Genomic DNA, 27,617 nt, shown 5'->3' with positions numbered 1-27,617 from the left:
CATCTCCATCACCATCACCATCTCCATCACCGTCACCATCTCCATCACCGTCACCATGACCGTCACCATCTCCATCACCGTCACCATCTCCATCACCATCACCATCTCCATCACCGTCACCATCATCATCACCATCACCATCACCATCTCCATCACCATCACCGTCACCGTCACCGTCACCGTCACCATCACCATCACCATCACCGTCACCGTCACCGTCACCGTCACCGTCACCATCTCCATCACCGTCACCATCACCGTCACCGTCACCATCTCCATCACCATCACGATCACCGTCACCATCTCCATCACCGTCACCATCACCATCACCATCACCATCACCATCACCATCACCATCACCATCTCCATCACCATCTCCATCACCGTCACCGTCACCATCACCATCACCATCTCCATCACCATCACCAATTCCATCACCATCTCCATCACCGTCACCATCTCCATCACCATCTCCATCACCATCTCCATCACCATCACCATCACCATCACCATCTCCATCACCATCACCATCTCCATCACCATCTCCATCACCATCTCCATCACCATCACCGTCACCATCTCCATCACCGTCACCATCTCCATCACCGTCACCATCACCGTCACCATCTCCATCACCGTCACCATCACCATCACCGTCACCATCTCCATCACCGTCACCATCTCCATCACCGTCACCATCACCGTCACCATCTCCATCACCATCACCATCACCATCTCCATCACCGTCACCATCTCCATCACCGTCACCATCACCGTCACCATCTCCATCACCATCACCGTCACCATCTCCACCACCATCACCATCTCCATCACCATCACCATCTCCATCACCGTCACCATCTCCATCACCGTCACCATCACCGTCACCATCTCCATCACCGTCACCATCACCATCACCGTCACCATCTCCATCACCGTCACCATCTCCATCACCGTCACCATCACCGTCACCATCTCCATCACCATCACCATCACCATCTCCATCACCGTCACCATCTCCATCACCGTCACCATCACCGTCACCATCTCCATCACCATCACCGTCACCATCTCCATCACCATCACCATCTCCATCACCGTCACCATCTCCATCACCGTCACCATCTCCATCACCATCACCATCACCGTCACCATCTCCATCACCATCACCATCACCATCTCCATCACCGTCACCATCACCGTCACCATCTCCATCACCATCACCGTCACCATCTCCATCACCATCACCATCTCCATCACCGTCACCGTCACCATCACCGTCACCATCTCCATCACCATCACCATCTCCATCACCGTCACCATCTCCATCACCGTCACCATCTCCATCACCGTCACCATCTCCATCACCGTCACCATCACCGTCACCATCTCCATCACCATCACCATCTCCATCACCGTCACCATCTCCATCACCATCACCATCTCCGTCACCGTCACCATCTCCATCACCGTCACCATCTCCATCACCGTCACCATCTCCATCACCGTCACCATCACCGTCACCATCTCCATCACCATCACCATCACCATCTCCATCACCGTCACCATCTCCATCACCGGCACCATCACCGTCACCATCTCCATCACCATCACCGTCACCATCTCCACCACCATCACCATCTCCATCACCATCACCATCTCCATCACCGTCACCATCTCCATCACCGTCACCATCACCGTCACCATCTCCATCACCGTCACCATCACCATCACCGTCACCATCTCCATCACCGTCACCATCTCCATCACCGTCACCATCACCGTCACCATCTCCATCACCATCACCATCACCATCTCCATCACCGTCACCATCTCCATCACCGTCACCATCACCGTCACCATCTCCATCACCATCACCGTCACCATCTCCATCACCATCACCATCTCCATCACCGTCACCATCTCCATCACCGTCACCATCTCCATCACCATCACCATCACCGTCACCATCTCCATCACCATCACCATCACCATCTCCATCACCGTCACCATCACCGTCACCATCTCCATCACCATCACCGTCACCATCTCCATCACCATCACCATCTCCATCACCGTCACCGTCACCATCACCGTCACCATCTCCATCACCATCACCATCTCCATCACCGTCACCATCTCCATCACCGTCACCATCTCCATCACCGTCACCATCTCCATCACCGTCACCATCACCGTCACCATCTCCATCACCATCACCATCTCCATCACCGTCACCATCTCCATCACCATCACCATCTCCGTCACCGTCACCATCTCCATCACCGTCACCTTCTCCATCACCGTCACCATCTCCATCACCATCACCGTCACCATCTCCATCACCATCACCATCACCATCTCCATCACCTTCACCATCTCCATCACCGTCACCATCACCGTCACCATCTCCATCACCATCACCGTCACCATCTCCATCACCGTCACCATCTCCATCACCGTCACCATCTCCATCACCGTCACCATCACCGTCACCATCTCCATCACCATCACCATCTCCATCACCGTCACCATCTCCATCACCGTCACCATCACCGTCACCATCTCCATCACCATCACCGTCACCATCTCCATCACCATCACCATCTCCATCACCATCACCATCTCCATCACCGTCACCATCTCCATCACCGTCACCATCACCGTCACCATCTCCATCACCATCACCATCTCCATCACCGTCACCATCTCCATCACCGTCACCATCTCCATCACCATCACCATCTCCATCACCATCACCGTCACCGTCACCGTCACCATCACCGTCACCATCACCATCACCATCACCATCACCGTCACCGTCACCGTCACCGTCACCATCTCCATCACCGTCACCATCACCGTCACCGTCACCATCTCCATCACCGTCACGATCACCGTCACCATCTCCATCACCGTCACCATCACCATCACCATCACCATCACCATCACCATCACCATCTCCATCACCATCTCCATCACCGTCACCGTCACCATCACCATCACCATCTCCATCACCATCACCATCTCCATCACCATCTCCATCACCGTCACCATCTCCATCACCATCTCCATCACCATCTCCATCACCTTCACCATCACCATCACCATCTCCATCTCCATCACCATCACCATCTCCATCTCCATCACCATCTCCATCACCATCACCATCTCCATCTCCATCACCATCTCCATCACCATCTCCATCACCATCTCCATCACCATCACCATCACCATCACCATCACCATCTCCATCACCATCTCCATCACCATCACCATCACCATCTCCATCACCGTCACCATCACCATCACCATCAGCATCTCCATCACCATCTCCATCACCATCTCCATCACCATCACCATCACCATCACCATCTCCATCACCATCACCATCACCGTCACCATCAGCATCTCCATCACCATCTCCATCACCATCTCCATCACCATCTCCATCACCGTCACCATCACCATCACCATCACCATCACCATCACCATCAGCATCTCCATCACCATCTCCATCACCATTTCCATCACCATCTCCATCACCGTCACCATCACCATCACCGTCACCATCTCCATCACCATCACCATCACCGTCACCATCACCATCTCCATCACCATCACCATCACCATCACCATCACCATCAGCATCTCCATCACCATCTCCATCACCATCTCCATCACCGTCACCATCACCATCTCCATCTCCATCTCCATCACCATCTCCATCACCGTCACCGTCACCATCTCCATCTCCATCTCCATCACCATCTCCATCACCGTCACCGTCACCATCACCATCACCATCACCATCTCCATCACCGTCACCATCTCCATCTCCATCTCCATCTCCATCTCCATCTCCATCACCGTCACCATCACCATCTCCATCTCCATCTCCATCTCCATCACCGTCACCATCTCCATCACCATCACCGTCACCGTCACCGTCACCATCTCCATCTCCATCACCATCTCCATCACCATCACCATCACCGTCACCGTCACCATCTCCATCACCATCACCATCTCCATCACCATCACCATCACCATCACCGTCACCGTCACCATCACCATCTCCATCTCCATCTCCATCACCATCACCATCACCATCTCCATCACCATCACCATCACCATCACCATCACCATCACCATCTCCATCACCATCACCATCACCATCTCCATCTCCGTCTCCGTCACCGTCACCGTCTCCGTCACCGTCACCATCTCCATCTCCATCACCATCTCCATCACCATCACCATCACCATCACCATCACCGTCACCGTCACCGTCACCGTCACCATCACCATCTCCATCTCCATCTCCATCTCCATCACCATCTCCATCACCATCACCATCTCCATCACCATCACCATCACCATCACCATCACCGTCACCATCACCATCTCCATCTCCATCTCCATCTCCATCACCGTCACCATCTCCATCACCATCACCGTCACCATCTCCATCACCGTCACCATCTCCATCTCCATCACCATCTCCATCACCATCACCATCACCATCACCGTCACCATCTCCATCACCGTCACCATCACCGTCACCATCACCATCACCATCACCATCTCCATCACCATCACCATCTCCATCACCGTCACCATCACCATCACCATCACCATCACCGTCACCATCTCCATCACCATCACCATCTCCATCACCATCACCATCAGCATCTCCATCACCATCACCGTCACCGTCACCATCTCCATCACCATCTCCATCACCATCTCCATCACCGTCACCATCACCGTCACCGTCACCATCTCCATCACCATCACCATCTCCATCTCCATCACCATCACCGTCACCATCAGCATCTCCATCACCATCTCCATCACCATCACCATCACCATCACCATCTCCATCACCGTCACCATCACCGTCACCATCTCCATCACCGTCACCATCACCGTCACCATCACCATCACCGTCACCATCACCGTCACCATCTCCATCACCATCTCCATCACCATCACCATCACCGTCACCATCACCGTCACCGTCACCATCACCATCACCGTCACGATCACCGTCACCATCACCATCTCCATCACCGTCACCATCTCCATCACCATCACCATCACCATCACCATCACCGTCACCGTCACCATCACCATCACCGTCACCATCACCATCACCATCACCATCACCATCACCGTCACCATCACCATCACCGTCACCATCACCGTCACCATCTCCATCACCATCACCGTCACCGTCACCATCTCCATCACCGTCACCATCTCCATCACCATCACCATCACCATCTCCATCACCATCACCATCACCATCACCATCACCATCACCGTCACCATCTCCATCACCATCACCTTCACCATCACCATCACCATCACCATCTCCATCACCGTCACCGTCACCATCTCCATCGCCGTCACCATCACCATCACCATCACCGTCACCATCTCCATCACCGTCACCGTCACCATCTCCATCACCATCTCCATCACCGTCACCATCTCCATCACCATCACCATCACCATCACCATCTCCATCACCATCACCATCACCATCACCATCACCATCACCATCACCATCTCCATCACCGTCACCGTCACCGTCACCGTCACCGTCACCGTCACCGTCACCATCTCCATCACCATCACCATCACCATCACCGTCACCATCACCATCACCATCACCGTCACCATCACCATCACCGTCACGATCACCGTCACCATCACCATCACCATCACCGTCACCATCTCCATCACCATCTCCATCACCGTCACCATCTCCATCACCGTCACCATCACCATCACCATCTCCATCACCGTCACCATCACCATCTCCATCACCATCTCCATCACCATCACCGTCACCATCACCATCACCGTCACCATCACCATCACCGTCACCGTCACCATCTCCATCACCATCACCGTCACCATCACCGTCACCATCACCATCTCCATCACCATCACCGTCACCATCACCATCACCATCACCATCTCCATCTCCATCACCATCACCATCACCATCACCGTCACCATCACCGTCACCGTCACCATCTCCATCACCATCACCGTCACCGTCACCGTCACCGTCACCATCACCATCACCGTCACCATCACCATCACCATCACCGTCACCGTCACCATCACCATCACCATCTCCATCACCATCTCCATCACCGTCACCATCACCGTCACCGTCACCATCTCCATCACCATCACCATCTCCATCACCATCACCATCACCGTCACCATCAGCATCTCCATCACCATCTCCATCACCATCACCATCACCATCACCATCTCCATCACCGTCACCATCACCGTCACCATCTCCATCACCGTCACCATCACCGTCACCATCACCATCACCATCACCATCACCGTCACCATCACCGTCACCATCTCCATCACCATCTCCATCACCATCACCATCACCGTCACCATCACCGTCACCGTCACCATCACCATCACCGTCACGATCACCGTCACCGTCACCATCACCATCACCGTCACCATCACCGTCACCGTCTCCATCACCATCACCATCACCATCACCGTCACCATCACCGTCACCGTCACCATCACCGTCACCGTCACCATCACCATCACCGTCACCATCACCATCACCGTCACCATCACCGTCACCATCTCCATCACCATCACCATCACCGTCACCATCACCGTCACCATCACCATCACCGTCACCATCTCCATCACCGTCACCATCACCGTCACCGTCACCGTCACCATCTCCATCACCATCACCATCACCATCACCATCACCATCACCATCTCCATCACCATCACCGTCACCATCTCCATCACCATCACCATCACCATCACCATCACCATCACCGTCACCGTCACCATCTCCATCACCATCACCATCACCATCACCGTCACCATCACCATCACCGTCACCATCACCGTCACCGTCACCGTCACCATCTCCATCACCATCACCATCACCATCACCATTACCATCACCATCTCCATCACCATCACCATCTCCATCACCATCACCGTCACCATCTCCATCACCATCACCATCACCATCTCCATCACCGTCACCATCACCATCACCATCTCCATCACCGTCACCATCACCGTCACCGTCACCATCACCGTCACCATCACCATCACCATCTCCATCACCGTCACCATCTCCATCACCATCTCCATCACCATCACCATCTCCATCACCATCTCCATCACCATCACCATCACCATCACCATCACCATCACCATCTCCATCACCATCACCATCACCGTCACCATCACCATCACCATCTCCATCACCGTCACCATCACCATCACCATCTCCATCACCATCACCATCACCATCTCCATCACCGTCACCGTCACCATCACCATCTCCGTCACCGTCACCATCACCGTCACCATCTCCATCACCGTCACCGCCTCCAACACCATCATCACCGTCACTGCCGTTTAACATGATTGTGCCTGATCCTCTACTCATTACCACCTTCCTTCTCTGCCTTGACACACTTTGCCTTTAGAAGTCTTGTGTGTTTCTGGCTTCAGTATATTCAGTGACTTAAACTGTTCAGCCTTTTGTGATACCAGATTCCATAAGATCATTAACCCCTCAGTGAAGAAATTTGACCTGATCTCATTTCAAAATGACCAACCATGTTCCGTCACTGTAAGCCCCATTCTGGAATCCTCTGTATCCAATCTGGCCACTGGTGTCAGAATGTTTTATGTTTCAATGAGATCCCCTCACATCCTTCTAAACTCTGGTGAATACAGGCGCAATTGAGCTAAACTCTCCTCCTAGGAAAGTCCTGCCATCCCCAGTATCAGCCAAGAGACCCTCTCACCACACTGCCTCTACCCTGCCTCTGGTAGGGAAACCCATCCTGTACGGAGTACTCCAGGTGTGTTCTCACCAAGGCCGCGTCTGACTGCGGCAAGACATCACTATTTCTCAACTCCAATCCTACTGCGATGGGCCGATGTTTCATTTGCCTTTCGAATTGCTTGCTGCGCCTGCCAGTCTGCATTCACTGATTGATCTGTAGGGGATCCCTGGATCCCTTTGTACACCCACACTTCCCAATAGATCACCATTTTTATAATACTCTGCCCTTCTGTTTTCCTGCACATTTAGCCACATTATGTGTTTGCTCACTCACTTATCTAAAACAAAGAAACAAAGAAACCTATAGCACAGGAACAGGCCCTTCGGCCCTCCAACCCTGCGCCGATCAAGATCCTCTGTCTAACCTGTCGTCATCTATTTTCTAACGGTCTGTGTCCATTTGCTTCCTGCCCATCCATGTACCTGTCCAAATATATCTTAAAAGGCACTATCGTGCCCGTCTCTACCACCTCCGCTGGCAACGCATTCCAGGCGCCCACCACCCTCTGTGTAAAGAACTTTCCACGCATATCTCCCTTAAACTTTCCTCCTCTCACTTTGACCTCATGACCCCTAGTAATTGAGTCCCCCACTCTGGGAAAAAGCTTCTTGCTATCCACCCTGTCTATACCCCTCATGATTTTGTAGACCTCAATGAAGTCCCCCCTCAATCTCCGTCTTTCTAATGAAAATAATTCTAATCTTTTCAACCTCTCTTCATAGCTAGCGCCCTCCATACCAGGCAACATCCTGGTGAACCTCCTCTGCACCCTCTCCAAAGCATCCGCATTCAAAAACACGTTCTTTATGTCCTCTTCACCACTCACACTTCCACCTAGCTTTGTGTTGTCAGCAAACTTAATATTACATGTGATTCCCTCATCCAAATTGGTGATGTATGTTCAGGCAGGTGGGGGCTTCAGCACTGTTCCTGCAGGACCCTACTAGGCACCACCTTCCACTCTGATAAAGCCCTATTAATTCAAACTCTTTGTTTTCTTCCTACTGCTGATTCTCAATCCATGGCAGTATATTCCCACCACTCCCATGCACTTTAATTTTACACACTGTTGGGGAGGCAATGGGCCTAGTGGTAACATCACTAGTCTTTTTTACTATTCAATCATGGGATGAGGGCATCACTAGCCAGGCATCATTTATTGTCCATCCCTAATTGCCCAGAGGGCAGTTTAAGAGTCAACCACATTGCTGTGGGTCTGGAGTCACATGTAGGCCAGACTAGGTAAGGAGGGCAGTTTCCTTCCCTAAAGGACAGTGGTGAACCAAATGCATATTTCTGACAACGAATAGTGGATTCATGGTCGTTATTGGACTCTTTTCCAGTTTTTTGTTCCCAGGGCCTTGGTGAGAACACACCTGGAGTACTGCACACAGGTTTGGCTTCCCTACCTAAGGCAGGGTCAAGGGAGTGCGGTGGAAGGTCTCTAGGCTGGTACTGGGGATAGCAGGACTCTCCTAGGAAGAGAGTTTGGATCAATGGAGTTTAGAAAGATGTGAGGGGATCTCATTGAAACATAAAACATTCTGAAAATTAACTCAAGTTCCACCATTTGCCATAGTAAGATTTGAAACCAGGTCCCCAAGATATTACCTGGGATTCCAGATTAATAGCTCTAACAATAATACCACTGGGCCATCATCTCCCCTGGCATCCAGGTAATGTTCTGGGGACCTGGGCTTGAATTCTGCCACAGCAGATGGTGCAGTTAGAAATTAATTTTTAAAAATCTGGAATTAAAAGTTTAATGATGACCGTGAAACCATTGTCAATAATTGAGGGATTAAAACCCATCTGGTTTACTAATGAGAGATAACGGGAACTGCAGATGCTGGAGAATCCAAGATAACAAAGTGTGGAGCTGGATGAACACAGCAGGCCAAGCAGCATCTCAGGAGCACAAAAGCTGACGTTTCGGGCCTAGACCCTTCATCAGAGAGGGGGATGGGGAGAGGGAACTGGAATAAATAGGGAGAGAGGGGGAGGCAGACTGAAGATGGAGAGAAAAGAAGATAGGTGGAGAGAGTATAGGTGGGGAGGTAGGGAGGGGATAGGTCAGTCCAGGGAAGATGGACAGGAACAGCAACTCATATTCCGCTTGGGAACGCTGCAGCCCAATGGTATCAATGTGGACTTTACCAGCTTCAAAATCTCCCCTTCCCCCACTGCATCCCAAAACCAGCCCAGTTCATCCCCTTCCCCCACTGCATCACACAACCAGCCCAGCTCTTCCCCTCCACCTACTACATCCCAAAACCAGCCCAGCCTGTCTCTGCCTCCCTAACCTGTTCTTCCTCTCACCCATCCCTTCCTCCCACCTCAAGCCGCACCTCCATTTCCCACCTACTAACCTCATCCCAACTCCTTGACCTGTCCATCTTCCCTGGACTGACCTATCCCCTCCCTACCTCCCCACCTATACTCTTCTCTCCACCTATCTTCTTTTCTCTTCATCTTCGGTCCGCCTCTCCCTCTCTCCCTATTTATTCCAGTTCCCTCTCCCCATCCCCCTCTCTGATGAAGGGTCTAGGCCCGAAACGTCAGCTTTTGTGCTCCTGAGATGCTGCTTGGCCTGCTGTGTTCATCCAGCTCCACACTTTATTATCACACTTTGTTATCTTGGCTTACTAATGACCTTTAAGGAAGGAAATCTGCCATCCTTACCTGGTCTGACCTAGAGGTGACTCCAGACCTGCAGCAATGGAGTTGACTCTTAACAACCCTCTGGGTAATTAGGAATGGGCAATAAATGCTGCCCAGCCAGTGATGCCCACATCCTGCAAATGAATATAAAACAAAGCTAAACTCTTATCGCTGACTTGACCAAAAGCTTTCTGTAAGTCCAAATACACCACACATAACCCATTGACACTGAGCTGGAGAGAAAGCTGTGTACGGGCTGTCTGTGAAGAAGTTCTTTCTAACTTGGGGTCTTTCCTCTTTGAAAGGTGGCTGTGGAACCACCACAGGGTCTGAAGAACAAACTGCTGACCAGCTTCGGAAGCAGCGGCTTGGGGGAAGTGACAGAAAGAATCTACATGAAGGAGAATGCGAGCCTCAGCTGGAGGAGGCTGCTCTTCAGTCTGTGCCTCTTCAATGCCATTATCCAGGAGAGGAAGAAGTATGGAGCTTTGGGCTGGAATATCCCCTACGAGTTTAGTTCTTCCGATCTGGAGGTAGGTACAAGGAGGCATTCTCCACCCCTCCAGGAGGGGTTGCTATGTGTAAAGATGACAGGGTTAGAGCTGACAGGGGCTAATTCCCAGGCACATGTGGAATTCCTGCAGGATTCCAGGAACCCCTCCATGATCATTTCAGACAATCCTCAAAAATATTTAAACAAGGGAGTGTGCCTATAAGCCTTACACCTGTGTAACTCATCAGGGTGAGAGGGTTTTTGGAGTTCCCTGTGACCCCAGGATTTAACGGGTCAATACACATATCATTCTGCCCAGGAACACCATCAGAAACTGTGGCTCTATTTTTGAAAATGAACCTTCATTTCCTACACATCCTGTTGTAATTAACTGGCATACGTGCTCCACAGCTACACTGAGAATTTGAGCACAAGTCATGAGCAGTTCCAAACATCCTTCCCAACTCAAGTCTCCAGTTCAATCCTTTCGATAACATAATTCACCAATAACATCATTCACATCTTCCATTTCTTAGCTACAACTCCTTCAGAACATTGCAATCCATTCGCAGAACTTGATCCAGGATTTTGTATTCAATATTCATATTTATGTTTCATATTTCATGTAATTTCAATATTCATATTGTGATTCCCAGTCATTCTGTTGGACAGTGAATAAACTATGAGCCTGCTTCATTAGACAGTATCATTCCTGTTACGTACAGTCAGAAATGCTCATTCTCTCCACCCAATCACACTCAAAAACATTCATTAGTCTCTGTTTCAGCAACGTTTGCTGCTTCGTGGTGGGTACAATTATAACATATAAAACGCATCTGGATGAGCATGTAAATAGGAAGGCTTTAGAGGGATGTTGACCAAATACTGGCAAATGGGACTCAGTCAGACTGGGATAGCTGGTCAGCATGGATGGCTTGAACCAAAGGGTCTGTTTCTCTGCTGTCTGACTCCATGACTCGATAAAAGATTGAAGACAGCTTTATTCCATATTTAATCCTGTGCTCTTCCTGTAATGGGAGTGTTTGTCGTGGACAATGAAGAGAGAGCATTAATTTCAATTTAAAAGAGTAGAGGAAGCTTTCCTCTAGATCTAATCCTGTACTCCCTTTGTCCTGAGAATGTTTGATCGGAACAATGTGAACAGAGAGCTTCACTTTAGTTTAAAAGAGTAGGGGTGCATTATTTTCAGGTTTAATGAGTAGGGGGAGCTTTACTCTATAGCTAACCCCTTACTCTATCTATTCTGGGAGAATTTGTTGGGGACAGCATAATGGGAGATTTACTGTGCATCTAACCCAATGCTGTCCCTGTCCTGGGTGTGTTTGATGAGGACAGTGAAGAGAGATTTTATTCTGTATCAATCCCTGTGCTGTGCCTGTTGTGCTAATGTTTGATGGGGGACAGTGCAGAGAGAGCTTTACTCTGTATCTAACCCCATGCTGTCCCTGATAACAAAGTGTGGAGCTGGATGAACACAGCAGGCCAAGCAGCATCTTAGGAGCACAAAAGCAGACGTTTCGGGCCTGGACCCTTCACCAGAAAGTCCAGGCCCAAAACGTTAGCTTTTGTGCTCCTAAGATGCTGCTTGGCCTGCTGTGTTCATCCAGCTCCACAATTTGTTATCTCAGATTCTCCAGCATCTGCAATTCCCATTATCTCTGTGCTGCCCCTGCCCTGGAGATATTTGATGGGGGACAGTGTAGAGGAGGCTTTACTCTGTATCTAACCCTGTGCTGTCCCTATCCTGGAGATGTTTGATGGGGACAGTGTAGAGGGAGCGTTACTCTGTATATAATCCCATGCTGTCCCTGTCCTGGGGATGTTTGATGGGGGGTCGATAGTGCAGAGAGAGCTTTACTCTGTATCTAACCCCATGCTGTCCCTGTCCTGGAGATGTTTGATGGGGACAGTGTAGAGGGAGCATTGAAAGAATATAAACAACCGTCGCATTGAGGTAGCCAAGTAGACCATGGTCACCCTAGCATCATGAGCAGTGACCCATGGTCATTGGCCAAGAGGATTTAGATAGGTCTTGGACACAGCAGAGATGGTCAGCCCCCAAAGGAAGGGCCATGATTAGGGCAAGACTGGGGAATGGGGAGCAGAAACCCATTACCAGGAGTCTCAGGAGAAGACCAGGAGTTCCTGACATCAGTCCAAGGGGTGAACAAAGACTGTTACCACTGGAGACTGAAACATCAGGGATGAACACCACTCTGACCACACTGCCTGTACTGCTGCAGATTCCAGGACAGCTTCAGGATCCAGAAAGTGTTCTCATCTGTGATGGGTCAGATGTTTCCCTTCTTTATCCTATCAAACTACGCATCATTCCTAGGCTGCCCCTCGACAAACTCAATCAACCATTGGAGACATTTCCTCGGTCAATACCTAGCTGTGATCACAACCCCAGCTCCCCAACCCCCAAAGTATCTAACACATGGAAGCGCCTGTGACTGTCGTGTACATATTTCCATACCAGGTACTGGTCTATGGTTAACATCACAGCCAACATCTACATGTATGGGACAGGCAGAAGCTTTTACTCTTTACTTCTCCCCAAACGGATAAGAAGAGCACTGTGTGAGATTGCTTAAAGCCACCTTTTCAATGCCAGTCTCTTTCCTCTGATTGTCTAAAGTAAATGGTTAAGGCACCCAGTTAGGCCTGTGCAGCCGAACCAAACTGTTGGTCAATGTAGTGAAAACAGGGAAGGGGTTTAGGGTGTGTGAAGCAGGAGGCAGAGACCAACCGGGACCAGGGCTCAGTGAGGGAGAGCTGTGCAGAGGCCTGGAGTCTATGAGAAGGTAGAGCTGCCTGACTGTAATGGGTCCAATAGGCAGCAGATAGCCTTCAGCCCAAGGTTTTGGGAAGTGGAGATTTCTGCTGAAGGTTGGCTATAACCTACACCTGACAATATCTTTCTGTTCTCCCACATAAGGTGGCCATTCTGAATCTGGAGATGTTGGTTCACCACAAGGTGGAAATCCCGTGGACAGCACTACGCTACTTAACAGGAGAAGTGATATACGGAGGCCGGGTCACTGACAACTGGGACAGGAGATGTCTCAACTGCACCCTCAGCAAGTTCTACAACCCCGATGTACTCACCGAAGGTTTCAGGTTTTCCACTGACGGGGTGAGCTTAACATCAGGACAAAACCCTTCTCTTCCATCACTCAAATCTGTCCACAGTCAGGAACAAAAACAAAGTTGCTGGAAAAGCTCAGTAGGCCTAGCAGCATCTGTGAAGGAAGAAACAGAGTTAACGTTTCGGGTGCGGTGACCCTTTCTCAGAACTGATGGTGGCTGGGAAAATGTCAGTGTATATGTAGAAAATAGGGGAGGGGGAGGGGACAGGGAGTAAATGATAGGATACAGCCCAAAGAGAGAGAAAGACAGTTGGACAGACTTAGGAGTTGCTAATGATCAGGCTGGGAGGGTAAATAGTTATTAATGGGGACTGTTAGTGACTAACAACACGGGGTGTGTAATGGCAGGCTGTGTGGTAACAAGGCCTGGTGTGTGGGGTGGGGGGCTGGGACATGGGAGAGTTTAGCCCCTAAAATTATTAATCTCAATATTGAGTCCGGAGGGCTGTAGGGTCCCCAAGTGGAAAATGAGGTGTTGTTCCTCCAGCTTGCACTGGGCTTCGCTGGAACACTGCAGCAAGCTGGAGACAGAGATGTTGGCCAGGGAACAAGGTGGCACATTAAAGTGGCAGGCAACAGGTAGTTCAGGGTCTTTGTTGTGAGCAGAGCGTAGATGTTCTGCGAAGCGGTCGCCAAGTCAATGCTTCGTTTTCCCAATGAGGAGGAGACCACATTGTGAGCAGCGAATACAGTAGACTAAATTCTGAGAAGTGCAGGTGATGTGTTGCTTCACCTGGAAGGTATGTTTGGGGCCTTGGATACTGGGGAGGGAGGAGGTAAATGGGCAGGTGTAGCACCCTGACCGGTTACAGGGGAAGGTGCTGTAGGGCTGTGGGGTGGTGTTGGGGGTGAAGGTGGTATGGACCAGGGTGTCCCGGAGGGAATGGTCCCTGCGGAAGGCAGACAAGGGAAAGGAAAGGAATATGTGTCTGCTGGTGGTATCTTGCTGGAGGTGGTGGAAATGGTGTCTGACGATCTTCTGGATGTGGATGCTGGTGGGACACTAGGTGAGGACAAGGGAAACCTTATCGCTGTTGTGGAAGGCAAGTGGCGAGGGTGTAACTGCGGGTGATGGGTCAGACCCGATTGAGGGCCCTGTCAACAATGGAACTGGGGAATCCTCAGTTGAGGAAGAAGGTGGACATTTCGGAGGCTCCCTTGTTGAAGGTGGACTCATCTGAACATATACGATGGAGACAGAGGAACTGAGAATATGGAGACTTTAGAGGAAGTGGGATGTGAGGATGTATAGTGCAAGTAGCTGTGGGAGTCGGTGGGTTTGTAATGAATATTAATGGCCAGCCTATCCCCAGAAATAGAAGCAGAAATACCAAGGAAGGGAAGGGAGGAGTCAGAGATGGACCAGGTGAAAGTGAGGGCAGGGTGGAAATTGGAGGTGAAATTGATGAAGTTTCCCAATTCCAGACGAGAGATGGAAGCAGCCCTGACGATATCATCGATGTATCGGAGAAAGAGTTGTGGGTGAGGGCCAGAATAGGACTGGAACAAGGAATGTTCCACATACCCCACGAAGAGACAGGCATAACTCGGGCCCATGCGGGTACCCATGGCAACCCCTCTTCCCTGAAGAAAATAAGAAGAGTTGAAAGAGAAGTTGCTGAGGGTGAGGACAAGCTCAGCCAAGTGGAGGAGGGTGGTGGTGGGTGAGGATGGTTCAGGTTTTTGCTCCAGGAAGAAGCAGAGAGCCCTAAGACCCTCCTGGTTGGGACTGTATGTGTAAAGGGATTGCACATCCATGGTAAAGAGGAGGTGGCTGGAGCCAGTAAAACTGGAAGCTTTGAAACTGGCGTAAGGTGTCAGATGAATCATGGATGTATGTGGGTAGGGATTGGACCGGGGGTAGAAGATTGAGTCAAGGTAGGAAGAGATGAGTTCTGTGGGGCATGAGCAGGCTGAAACAATGGGTCTACCTGGACAGCCCTGTTTGTGTGCATAGACAGCATCGTTGTGTGAGTGTGAGTGTGAGAGTGTGAGTGTGTGAGTGTGTGTGTGGGCTGGGGGTGGTGGGAATATGGGGATGTCAGCCAGGATCGGTGCCTGGGTCTAACCAGGCCATTCCCCATTCCCATCCCAGGGGCTGGGTCACCATGGGGCCTGGGTCTAACCCAATCCATTCCCCATTCCCATCCCAGGGGCTGGGTCACCATGGGGCCTGGGTCGAACCAGCCTATTCCCCATTCCCATCCCAGGGGATGAGTCACCATGGGGCCTGGGTCTAACCCAATCCATTCCCCATTCCCATCCCAGGGGCTGGGTCACCATGGGGCCTGGGTCTAACCCAATCCATTCCCCATTCCCCATTCCCATCCCAGGGCCTGGGTCACCATGGGGCCTGGGTCTAACCCAATCCATTCCCCATTCCCCATTCCCATCCCAGGGCCTGGGTCACCATGGGGCCTGGGTCTAACCCAGTCCATTCCCCATTCCCCATTCCCATCCCAGGGGCTGGGTCACCATGGGGCCTGGGTCTAACCCAATCCATTCCCCATCCGGAGAGTTTGAGGAGGTTTCCCTGGAGCTGAGAGGAGGGAGCATGTTTCAGGGGTGTGGTGGGGAGGTGGTCTTGTGGATGATGTGAGCCACCCTGCTGAGCTGTGTGACAGTGAGCAGTACCTCTGGTCTGGGAGAGGATATGGGCGCAGCTGTGCGTATCCTGCCAGGGAACCTGCAGGATTTTGCGAAGGCACCATTGGTGATATTTTTCCCGGGATTGACGTTGTCTATAGATGACAAGCTAGAACTCTACTGTGTGGTAAAACAGGCTGGTTGGGCTGTGTGAACTCCTGTTGTGAATCTATTTGTGGCCTCCCTCTATCTGATTAGGTTTATTCTATTATCTCGGAGAGCATGGATTTCTTACAGTGCATCGACTACATCGAATCCCTGCCAGACAGTGACTCTCCAGATATCTTCGGAATGCATGACAATGCTGAGAATGTGTACCTCGAAAATCAGGCCAAGAGCTTCATGACCATCATCAAGAGTATCGAGCCCCAGCTCAGCGCTGGGGTACAGGCAATCAGGTCAGTCATCGTGTCTCATGGACGAATCAGTGGATCCACCATCATCCTCATGAGTTCAGATCCCACAATCACCAGTTCCAATGAACTGTAAACCATCTGGATTGGGCTGAGACCTCACAGATTTGCTAAAACCTCTGAGGATGGTACAATGGTATATCACTCAAATATAATCCACGCCTGAGGTTAATGTCCTCAGTAGATGGTGACATTTGAATTCAACAAACATCTAGCCGCATGGTGACCGGGAAACTTTAATCAATTGTTGTAAAAACCTTTCCAGTTCATTAACACCCATTCTTACTAAGGTGTGGAGCTGGATGAACACAGCAGGCCAAGCAGCATCAGAGGAGCAGGAAAACTGACATTTTGGGTCTGAACCCTTTCTGAATCATTTCTGAAGAAGGGTCCAGACCCGAAACATCAGCTTTCCTGCTCCTCTGATGCTGCTTGACCTGTTGAGTTCATCCAGCTTCACACCATGTTATCTCTGATTCTCCAGCATCTGCAGTTCCTACTATCTCTGCTGATCTTACTGGCCTGACATAGCCATACTCACAGAATCATATCTTACAGACAATGTCCCAGACACCACCATCACCATCCCTGGATATGCCCTGTCCCACCGGCAGGACAGGCCCAGCAGAGGGGACAGCACAGTGGGATACAGGTGGGAGGGAGTTGCTCTGGGAGTCCTCTACATTGACTCCAGACCCCGTGAAATCTCATGGCATCAGGTTAGACATGGACAAGGAAACCTCCTGCTGATTACCCCATACCGTCCTCCCTCAGCTGATGGATCAGTCTCTCCTCCGTGTTGAGCAACACTTGGAGGAAGCACTGAGGATGGCAAGTGCACAAAATGTACTCTGGGTGGGGGGTTTCAGTGTCCACCACCAAGAGTGGCTCGGCAGCAGTACTGCTGATAGAGCTGGTCGGGTCCTAAAGGACAGAGCTGCGAGACTGGGTCTGCGGCAGGTGGTGAGGGAACCAACAAGAGGGAAAAACATACTTGTCCTCATCCTCACCAATCTGCCAGCTGCAGTTCCATCTGTCCACAACAGTATTGGTAAGAGTGACTGAAAGAGACTGAAAAGAAAAATCAATCAGCCAATATTCCAGTTACTGACTGTCAACAATCCAACCAGTAACGATCATTAACCAGTAATATGACGAGTTGTTAACCAGCATTAACCAATGCTGTTATGATTGATCTTTAGTCAGTACCCTGTTCATAGCCAGTAATTGATGGTGCTATTACTGATGAATAACCAGCACACTCTTACTAACTATTAACCAGTGCTGCTGTTACTAACCATTAACTAGCACTGTTACTGACCGGTAACCAGTGCTGCTGTTACTAACCGTTAACTAACACTGTGATACTAACTAGTAACAAGTACACTCCTACTAACTATTAACCAGTGCTGCTGTTACTAACCATTAACTAGCACTGTTACTGACCGGTAACCAGTGCTGCTGTTACTAACCATTAACCAGCACTGTGTTACTGACCAGTAACTGACTATTCATCAGTAGTGTTATTAAATTCAATGAAGCTTTACGATTTGAGGGACTGGTTCAAGTCTGGGATGAATTCTGGGATTTGGAGAAAGGGTGGGAAGAGGGACAAGGAGTATGGAAACAGCTTAGACCAGGGTTTGGATGTCTCAGGTTGAACTTGATGTGAAGTGTGAAGAGGCCGGGACTGGACCTGAGCCAGTTGTTTGCTAACGTAACAGCTTCAGAAAATAGCCTTTAACAGGTTGAAGAACCTACTGCTTCTCCTTATTGTTTTTTTTTAGGGAGCAAAGGAGTGAAGGTGAAATAGTGTTAGAGAAAGCTGAGAGTTTACTGAAGAAGCTGCCTGAAACAGTGGAGGGGATACATCGCTCAGATGACAACTTACTAGACTTAGCTCGTCTTCTGGCTTCACCTGCTTGGACAACATACGTTCAGTCAGTGAAAGGTGAGGTTTCCAGGACAGATATCCAGCCACATCCCCACGATTCAAGCTATGAGCTAGCACTGAGGTACAGGGCTGAATGGAGTGACTGCCAAAGACAGGAATTGTTCCTCAATGTCAGCAGGTCATGTTCCTCAATTAATAACGAAAACTGAAGTTGCAGGAAAAGCTCAGCAGGTCTGGCAGCATCTGTGAAGGTAAAAAAACAGAGTTAATGTTTCAGGTTCAGTGAGACTTCCTCACAACCAGACCCAAAACATTAACTCTGTTTTTTCTCTTCACAGATGCTGTCAGCCCCGCTGAGATTTTCCAGCAACTTTGTTTTTGTTCCTGATTTACAGCATCTGCAGTTCATACAGATGTGCCTCACTTATGCTGACTCAAGATCAGCACTCACTGAGCTGGAAGGTTAGTTTTCAGACGTTTCATCACCATTCTAGGTAACATCATTAGTGAGCCTCCGATGAAGCGCTGGTGTTATGTCCCGCTTTCTATTTATCTGGTTAGGTTTCCGTGGATGGGTGATGTCATTTCCTGTGTTGGTGATGTCATTTCCTGTTCTTTTTCTCAGAGGATGGTAGATTGGCTCCAAATCCATGTGTTTGTTGATGGGGTTCCGGTTGGAATGTCATGCTTCTAGGAATTCTCGTGCGTGTCTCTGTTTGGCTTGTCCTAGGATGGATGTGTTGTCCCAATCAAAGTGGTGTCCTTCCTCATCTGTATGTAAGGATACTAGTGATAGTGGGTCATGTTGTTTTGTGGCTAGTTGAAGTTCATGTATCCTGGTGGCTAGCTTCCTGCCAGTTTGTCCAATGTAGTGTTTAGGAAGCTAGCCACCAGGATACATGAACATCAACTAGCCACAAAACGACATGACCCACTATCACTAGTATCCTTACATACAGATGAGGAAGGACACCACTTTGATTGGGACAACACATCCATCCTAGGACAAGCCAAACAGAGACACGCACGAGAATTCCTAGAAGCATGGCATTCCAACCGGAACTCCATCAACAAACACATGGATTTGGAGCCAATCTACCATCCTCTGAGAAAAAGAACAGGAAATGACATCACCAACACAGGGAATGACATCACCCATCCAAGGAAACCTATGCGTGTCACATAAATAGAAAGCGGGACATAACACCAGCGCTTCACCGGAGGCTCACTGATGATGTTACCTAGAATGGTGACGAAACGTCTGAAAACTAACCTTCCAGCTCAGCGAGCAAACTCACATCCAGAACCTCAACCTGAGCTACAAATCTTCTCAAAACTCGCTATCAGCACTCAGTCTGCAATTTCAAATGATTTGGCCACAAATTGCTATTGCCATCAAGGGAGTCTTATTTGCTCCCAATATGCTTTTTCATCAAAAAAAGAAAAGTAATGTAATTTATACTTCCACTACTCCTTGTACACCCTCCACATGTGCATCCAGCAACAGGATTCAGCAAAGTTTGTCAGTGGGGAAGTGTTGGCTCAGGGAGTGCATTATACAACTTTCAGGCTCATCCTCAGATAATTCCAGGAAAACTTCATTACATCAATCACAAAACAGAGCCTGGCCAATGACATTTTTACTGACCATCCGACAGTGCCCACACTCTCAGCACTGACCCTCCAACAGTGCAGCGCTCCCTCAGCACTGACCCCCTGACAGTGCGGCGCTCCCTCAGCACTGACCCTCTCAAAGTTTAGAAACCATGAAAAGGTGAGGGAGAAGATGAACTTTAAGTGTAAATATGCAAGTAATATCAAGGTGGACAATAAGAGCTTAGTTAATCTACAAAAAGAAATTGAGAATGAGACTGGGGAAATATTAATCGGGAACCATGAAGTGAATAAATATTTTGCATCTGTCTTCACAGCAGGAGACACTAACAGCATTCCAAGATTACGCAATATTCCTGGGGCAAAAAAAAGCAGATAAAATAAATATAATTACTGTCAGTAAAGAAAAAATACGAAGGAAACGGATGAGACTAAGGTCCAATAGGTCCCATGGACCTGATGGGATGTATCCCAGGATTTTAAAGGAAGTAACTACAGAGATCAGGGAGGCATTAGAAGTAATCATCCAAACTTTGTTGGATTCTGGAAAAATCCTAGAGGATTGGAAAACTGCTAATGTTTGTTTAAGAAGGGAAGGAGACAAAATAAACAGCCATTGGCCAATCAATATAATGTCAGGTGTTGGGAAATCCAAGTCTAATCTAAAGTATGTAACAAGCAGGGCATTTAGAAACACATAACATGGTCCAGCAGCATCAGCATGGCTTCATAATGGGAAATTCATGCCTGACAAATCTACCAGAATTCTTTGAGGAAGTAACAAGCAGGATAGATAAAGGGGAAGCAGTGGATGTAATGTATTTGGCTTTTCAGAAGGCATTTGATAAGGTATCACATGTTAAGTGACTTAATAAGAGCCCATGATGTTGGAGGTAATATGTCAGCATGGAGAGAGGATCGGCTAACTGATAGAAGACTGATCACTCCTGGGGCCACAATAATTTACAAAGAAGTCTTGGGTGGAGAAAGTGAATGGCCACAAAAACAAAGTTGCTGGAAAAGCTCAGCAGGTCTGGCAGCATCAGTGAGGGAGAAAACAGAGTTAACGTTTCAGGCCCGGTGACCCTTCCTCAGAACAGAATGGCCAAGTTTGTGGGTGATACAAATACAGGTGGGAGGGTGAGGGGTGAGGGTGATACAGAGACAGGTGGGAGGGTGAGGGGTGAGGGTGATACAGAGACAGGTGGGAGGGTGAGGGGTGTGGGTGATACAGAGACAGGTGGGAGGGTGAGGGGTGAGGGTGGTACAGAGACAGGTGGGAGGGTGATACAGAGACAGGTGGGAGGGTGAGGGGTGTGGGTGGTACAGAGACAGGTGGGAGGGTGATACAGAGACAGGTGGGAGGGTGAGGGGTGTGGGTGATACAGAGACAGGTGGGAGGGTGAGGGGTGAGGGTGATACAGAGACAGGTGGGAGGGTGAGGGGTGAGGGTGATACAGAGACAGGTGGGAGGGTGAGGGGTGTGGGTGATACAGAGACAGGTGGGAGGGTGAGGGGTGAGGGTGGTACAGAGACAGGTGGGAGGGTGAGGGGTGTGGGTGATACAGAGACAGGTGGGAGGGTGAGGGGTGTGGGTGATACAGAGACAGGTGGGAGGGTGAGGGGTGTGGGTGATACAGAGACAGGTGGGAGGGTGAGGGGTGTGGGTGATACAGAGACAGGTGGGAGGGTGAGGGGTGAGGGTGATACAGAGACAGGTGGGAGGGTGAGGGGTGTGGGTGATACAGAGACAGGTGGGAGGCTGAGGGGTGAGGGTGATACAGAGAATCTGCGGAAGGATATAGACAGGTTAAGAAAATGGGTAAAAACTTGGCAGGTGGAATATAATGTGGGAAAATATTTACTTTAGCAGGAAGAATCGAGCAGCTGAATGTTGTTTAACAGCAGAAAGACAGACAGGTTTCAAAGTCCTTGTGCATGAATCACTAGCACCCAAGTCTTCAGGTTGAGAAGAATGAGGGGTGACCTTCACCTACAGCCTCCCTCTCTCACTTCACCATGCTCCCTCTACCCATCACATTCCGGTCAACATCTAGTTCTCACCCACACTGTCACTGCACATAGTCTTGGCAAAACTCAAAGGAATCCTGCCCAATTACTGATGACCAGCAGCTCCCTCTGCCCGCTGCCTCGGGTTTGACCCTCTTCCCGTTTTTCTCAATGTCAGTTCCTTCTCTTCACCAGGTTATGATTCCTTGGTAAACTCAGCACTGCTGGCTATTCTGCGGCAGGAGATCGATCGGTTTAACCGGCTGTTGTCAGTAGTTTGTTCCTCCCTCCACTCCCTGTGCCTCGCGGTGAAGGGACAGATCGTCCTGACAGATGCTCTCGAGGAGACCTACAACTCCTTCCTCAGCATGAAGATGCCCAAGCTTTGGCAGGTAAGGTATTGCATATTGTTCAGACATGGTCAACCCATAAAACCTGCAAAAGACAGAGGGGTTGGGTCAGAGATTATAAACTTCAAAAAGACACAGGTTGGTGGAGAAACAGGGAAACCTAATGCAGAAGAATGTAAGGTGGCTAATTTTGGTGAAACAATAAATATTACACAGACCAGGCTTGAACATGATGGAACCAACACAGTGTGGAGCTGGAGGAACAGCATCAGTGGAGCAAGGAAAGTTAACGTTCTGGGTCAGGAGCCTTCTTCAGAAATGGGGGAGGGGTGGGGGAAGTGGGAGATAAACCGGGAGAGGAGGGGCCAGGCTGGGGAAGGCAGTATGGTGATAGGTTGGATGCAGGTAGGGGGTAGTAGAGATTGGTGGGCAGGAAGGGTAGGGTGGATAAGTGAGAAAGAAGATGGTCAGGTCAAGGAGGCGGGAATGGGAGGGAGGGTTGGTCGGTCATGGGATGAGGCCGGGGGTGGGGAGATTTTAAAACTGGTGAATTCCATGTTTGGGCCATCAGGCTGTAGGTTCCCAAGGCAGAATATGAGATGCTGCTCTCCCAGTTTGCGGGTGATGTCACTGTGACACTGGAGGAGGCCCAGGATGGACATGTCACCCAGGGAGTGGGAGGGGGAGTTAAAATGATTTGCGACTGGAAGGTGATGTTGTTTGACAAGTACAGAGTGCATGTGCTCTTTTAAAAGAGGTCACAAGTCTACATTTGGTCTCCCCGACGTAGAGGAGGCCACATCAGGAGCAGCAGGTGCAATAGACCACATGGACGCATGTGCACGTGAACCTCTGTCTGATGTAGAAGGTTTGATTCGGGCCTTGAATAGAGTGAGTGGGGAGGGGTGGAGGCAGGTGTAGCCACGTCCTGGGGTTGCAAGGAAAGGTGAGGAGGGTGGTGGGGTTAATGGCAAGTGTGGAGCAGACGAGGGAGTCATGGAGAGCATGATCTCTATGAAAAGCAGGTAGGGGTGGGGAGGGAAATATATCTTTGGTTGTTGGGTTGGATTGTAGGTGACAGAAGTGGCCGAGAATGATACATTGAATACAGAGGTTGGTGGGGTAGTATGTGAGGACCGGGGGATTCTGTCTTTGTTTTTGTTAGGGGGAAGGGGATGTGAGGGCAGAAGTGTGGGATATGCAAGCGATGCAGTTGAGGGCATTTTCGATCACCAGAGGGTAGAAAATGCAGTTCTTGAAATAGGAGGACATCAGGGAAGTTTGGGAGTGGAATGCCTCATCTTGGGAGCTGACGTGGCGGAGGTGGAGGAATTGGGAATAGAAAGTAAGGCCATTCGGCCCATCGAGTCCACTCCCCTATTTAATCATGGCTGACGGGCATTTCAACTCCACTTCCCTGCACTCTCCCCGTAGCCCTTGATTCCTTGTGAGATCAAGAATTTATCGATCTCTGCCTTGAAGACATCTAACGTCCCGGCCTCCACTGCGCTCCGTGGCAATGAGTTCCACAAACCACCACTCTCTGGCTGAAGAAATGTCTCCTCATTTCCGTTTTAAATTTACCCCCTCTAATTCTAAGGCTGTGCCCATGGGTCCTAGTCTCCCTGCCTAACGGAAACAACCTCCCAGCATCCACCCTTTCTAAGCCATGCAAGACAGTGCAGGTACTGTTTTATTGGAGTGAAGTGTCATGTTAACTTCCACTTACAGCTATCCCCTTGTTGGAGTGCTCCATGTCCTACTGCACTGAGAACTTTGTCAAACCATCATTTAAGAGTGATGGGGATACTGACTGCTCACATTACTGAGGACATATTCCCGATATTCCTCACCCAGGTTCGTTGGGGGTGTGACTGGTGGAACCAGTCACAGCAGGGGTTACCATTGCTGAAGCTATGATGCAGTGAAGGAGTAAAAGATGGGCCATCAAGCCTAGGACAAGCAGCAAACTCCACCAGACACCAAGCAGTCTGCACATGAAGAGGGTGCAAAGCTGTTCCCAGGGTGAACAGGAGATACAGGAGAACCAGAGTCAATCATCCTCAGTGTATTTCCTCTAGATAAGTAAGGAGCTGTGTTGGCACAGACTGAGGATGTTGTCGGACAAGGGTCATTGGTCTGAAGGGGCAGGTGACCATCCTATCCCAGTGACTATCCCACCCCAATGACCATCCCACCCCAGTGACCATCCCACCCCAGTGACCATCAAGGGGATTGAGCTTCTATGTAACCAGCTCCCTCCAAGGAGCCAATGGGGATCTATGCAGCATCTTTCAGTTGTCGTCTCACAAATGTATGAATGCTGTTACCGATACCATCATCTCATTTCCCCCGTGATGAGGCCTGTGGTGAAGTCAGGAACCTAGTTATCCTTCCCTTAGTGTGGGATCCAAGAGACTGTGCGCACATCACACTGACAGGACCATTTTGTCATGGAGCTGGGCTCATCAATAGAAAAGGCTCCATTCCATCAATGTGTAAGTGATCTGTGATAAACAGTACTCCATGTTAGGTATCTTCACCAGATACCATAATGTAGACATTCTTGAGAGCTGTCATATTCCAGTTTGAGGATCCAGTTGGATATGAAGAATGGCTACCAGAGGATGAGGGCTACCCTTTGTAAGCTTGGCTGACGATTGTACAAGCCCCTGAATGAGGTGGAATGGTGATAAAATGCCACCCATTCTTTACCCACTTGTCAGTGTTGAACAATGAGAAGATGCTGGGCTACAATGGGCATTGCAGGAAGGGTAGCAGGGATTTTGAGAGGATTTTAAGATGGGATATGCCTCGGGATATGTAAGCTGTGCAGCTTAGAGCATGGTAGCAATGTGCAGGAGTGTGTACCACCATGGGACTGATGTGCGCGGCACGGTGGCTCAGTGGTAAGCACTGCTGCCTCACAGCATCAGGGACCCAGGTTCAATCCCACTGTCTGTGTGGAGTTTACACATTCTCCCCGTGTCTGAGTGGGTTCCCTCCGGGTGCTCCAGGTTCCTCCCACAGTCCAGAGATGTGCAGGTTTGGTGCATTAGCCATGGGAAATGTGTAATTCCAGGGATAGGGTAGGGGTGTGGATCTGGATGGGATGCTGTTCGGAGGGTCAGAGTGGACCTGATGGGCCAAATGGCTGCTTCCCCACAGAAACGATTCTATCTGAACAAAAACATTGATAGGATGTTAAAGGGCGTGTTACTTTTTTGTTTAAATAACGTTTCCCACTCTCGGGTAAATTTCTTTCTCGCCTTGACCAGCTCCATTCATATGAATCGTGCAAACCTCTCGCCTCGTGGGTTGATGATCTTATTGAGCGGGTGAATTTCTTCAGGACATGGTCAAGGAAATTTATTGCAACTGCTCAGAAAAGGTAGAAACAGCCAGATCTCCAGTGATTATTCTGCTATCAGATCCCCGTATCCCTGATCTCCATGATTACTCTGCTATCAGATCCCTATATCCCTGATCTCGAGTAATTACTCTGCTATCAGACCCCTGTCTACCTGATCTCCAGTGATTACTCTGGTATTAGATCCCTGTATCCCTGATCCCCAGTGATTATTCTGAAATCAGATCCCTGTGTCCCTGATCTCCAGTGATTACTCTGGTATTAGATCCCATATCCCTGATCTCCAGTGATTACTGTACTATCAGATCCCTGTGTCCCTATCTCCAGTGATTACACTGGTATTAGATCTCCATGTCAGTGATCTCTAGTAGTTAATCTGCTATCAGATCCCTGTGTCCTTGATCTCCAGTGATTAGTCTGCTATCAGATCCCCGTATCCCTGATCTCCAATGATTACTCTGGTATTAGATCCCATATCCCTGATCTCCAGTGATTACTGTACTATCAGATCCCTGTGTCCCTATCTCCAGTGATTACACTGGTATTAGATCTCCATGTCAGTGATCTCTAGTAGTTAATCTGCTATCAGATCCACATGTCCTTGATCTTGAGTGATTACTCTGGTATTAGATCCCTGAATCCCTGATCTCCAATGATTACTCTGAAAACAGATCCCTGTGTCCCTGATCTCCAGTGATTAGTCTGCTATCTGATCCCTGGGTCCCTGATCTCCAATGATTACTCTGCTATCAAAACCCCATGTCCCTGATTGCCAGTGATTACTGTGCTATCAGATCCCTGTGTCCCTGATCTCCTGTGATTACTCTGGTATTAGACCTCCGTGACCCTGATCTCCAGTGGTTACTCTGCTATCAGATTCACATGTCCAAGATCTCCAGTGATTACTCTGGTATTAGATCCTCATATCCCTGATATCCGTTGATTAGTCTGCTATCAAATCCCCATGTACCTGATCGCCAGTGATTACTCCACTATCAGATCCCTGTCTACCTGATCTCCAGTGATTACTCTGCTATCAGATCCCTGTATCCCTGATCTCCAGTGACTTTTTTTTCCTATTCGTTTGTGGGATATGGGGGTCACTAG

General features: G+C 49.6%; 1 protein-coding gene across 1 annotated transcript in view; it reads left to right on the top strand.

Moving 5' to 3' along the window:
- The window catches only part of LOC125452334 (dynein axonemal heavy chain 6-like), a 920,763-nt gene that overhangs the window by 694,316 nt on the left and 198,830 nt on the right, over window positions 1–27,617 (top strand). The window contains exons 76-81 of the mRNA XM_059645527.1: window positions 10,853–11,080; window positions 14,003–14,200; window positions 17,058–17,257; window positions 19,060–19,223; window positions 22,986–23,182; window positions 26,419–26,531. Of these exons, the coding sequence (XP_059501510.1) occupies window positions 10,853–11,080; window positions 14,003–14,200; window positions 17,058–17,257; window positions 19,060–19,223; window positions 22,986–23,182; window positions 26,419–26,531 (1,100 nt within the window). The remainder of the gene's footprint in view (window positions 1–10,852; window positions 11,081–14,002; window positions 14,201–17,057; window positions 17,258–19,059; window positions 19,224–22,985; window positions 23,183–26,418; window positions 26,532–27,617) is intronic.

Source organism: Stegostoma tigrinum, chromosome 4 (genome assembly GCF_030684315.1).
Source record: "Stegostoma tigrinum isolate sSteTig4 chromosome 4, sSteTig4.hap1, whole genome shotgun sequence".
NCBI classification, from domain to species: domain Eukaryota; kingdom Metazoa; phylum Chordata; class Chondrichthyes; order Orectolobiformes; family Stegostomatidae; genus Stegostoma; species Stegostoma tigrinum.
The sequence above is the reverse complement of the archived record's forward strand: the minus strand, read 5'-3'. Positions and strand labels throughout refer to the sequence as shown.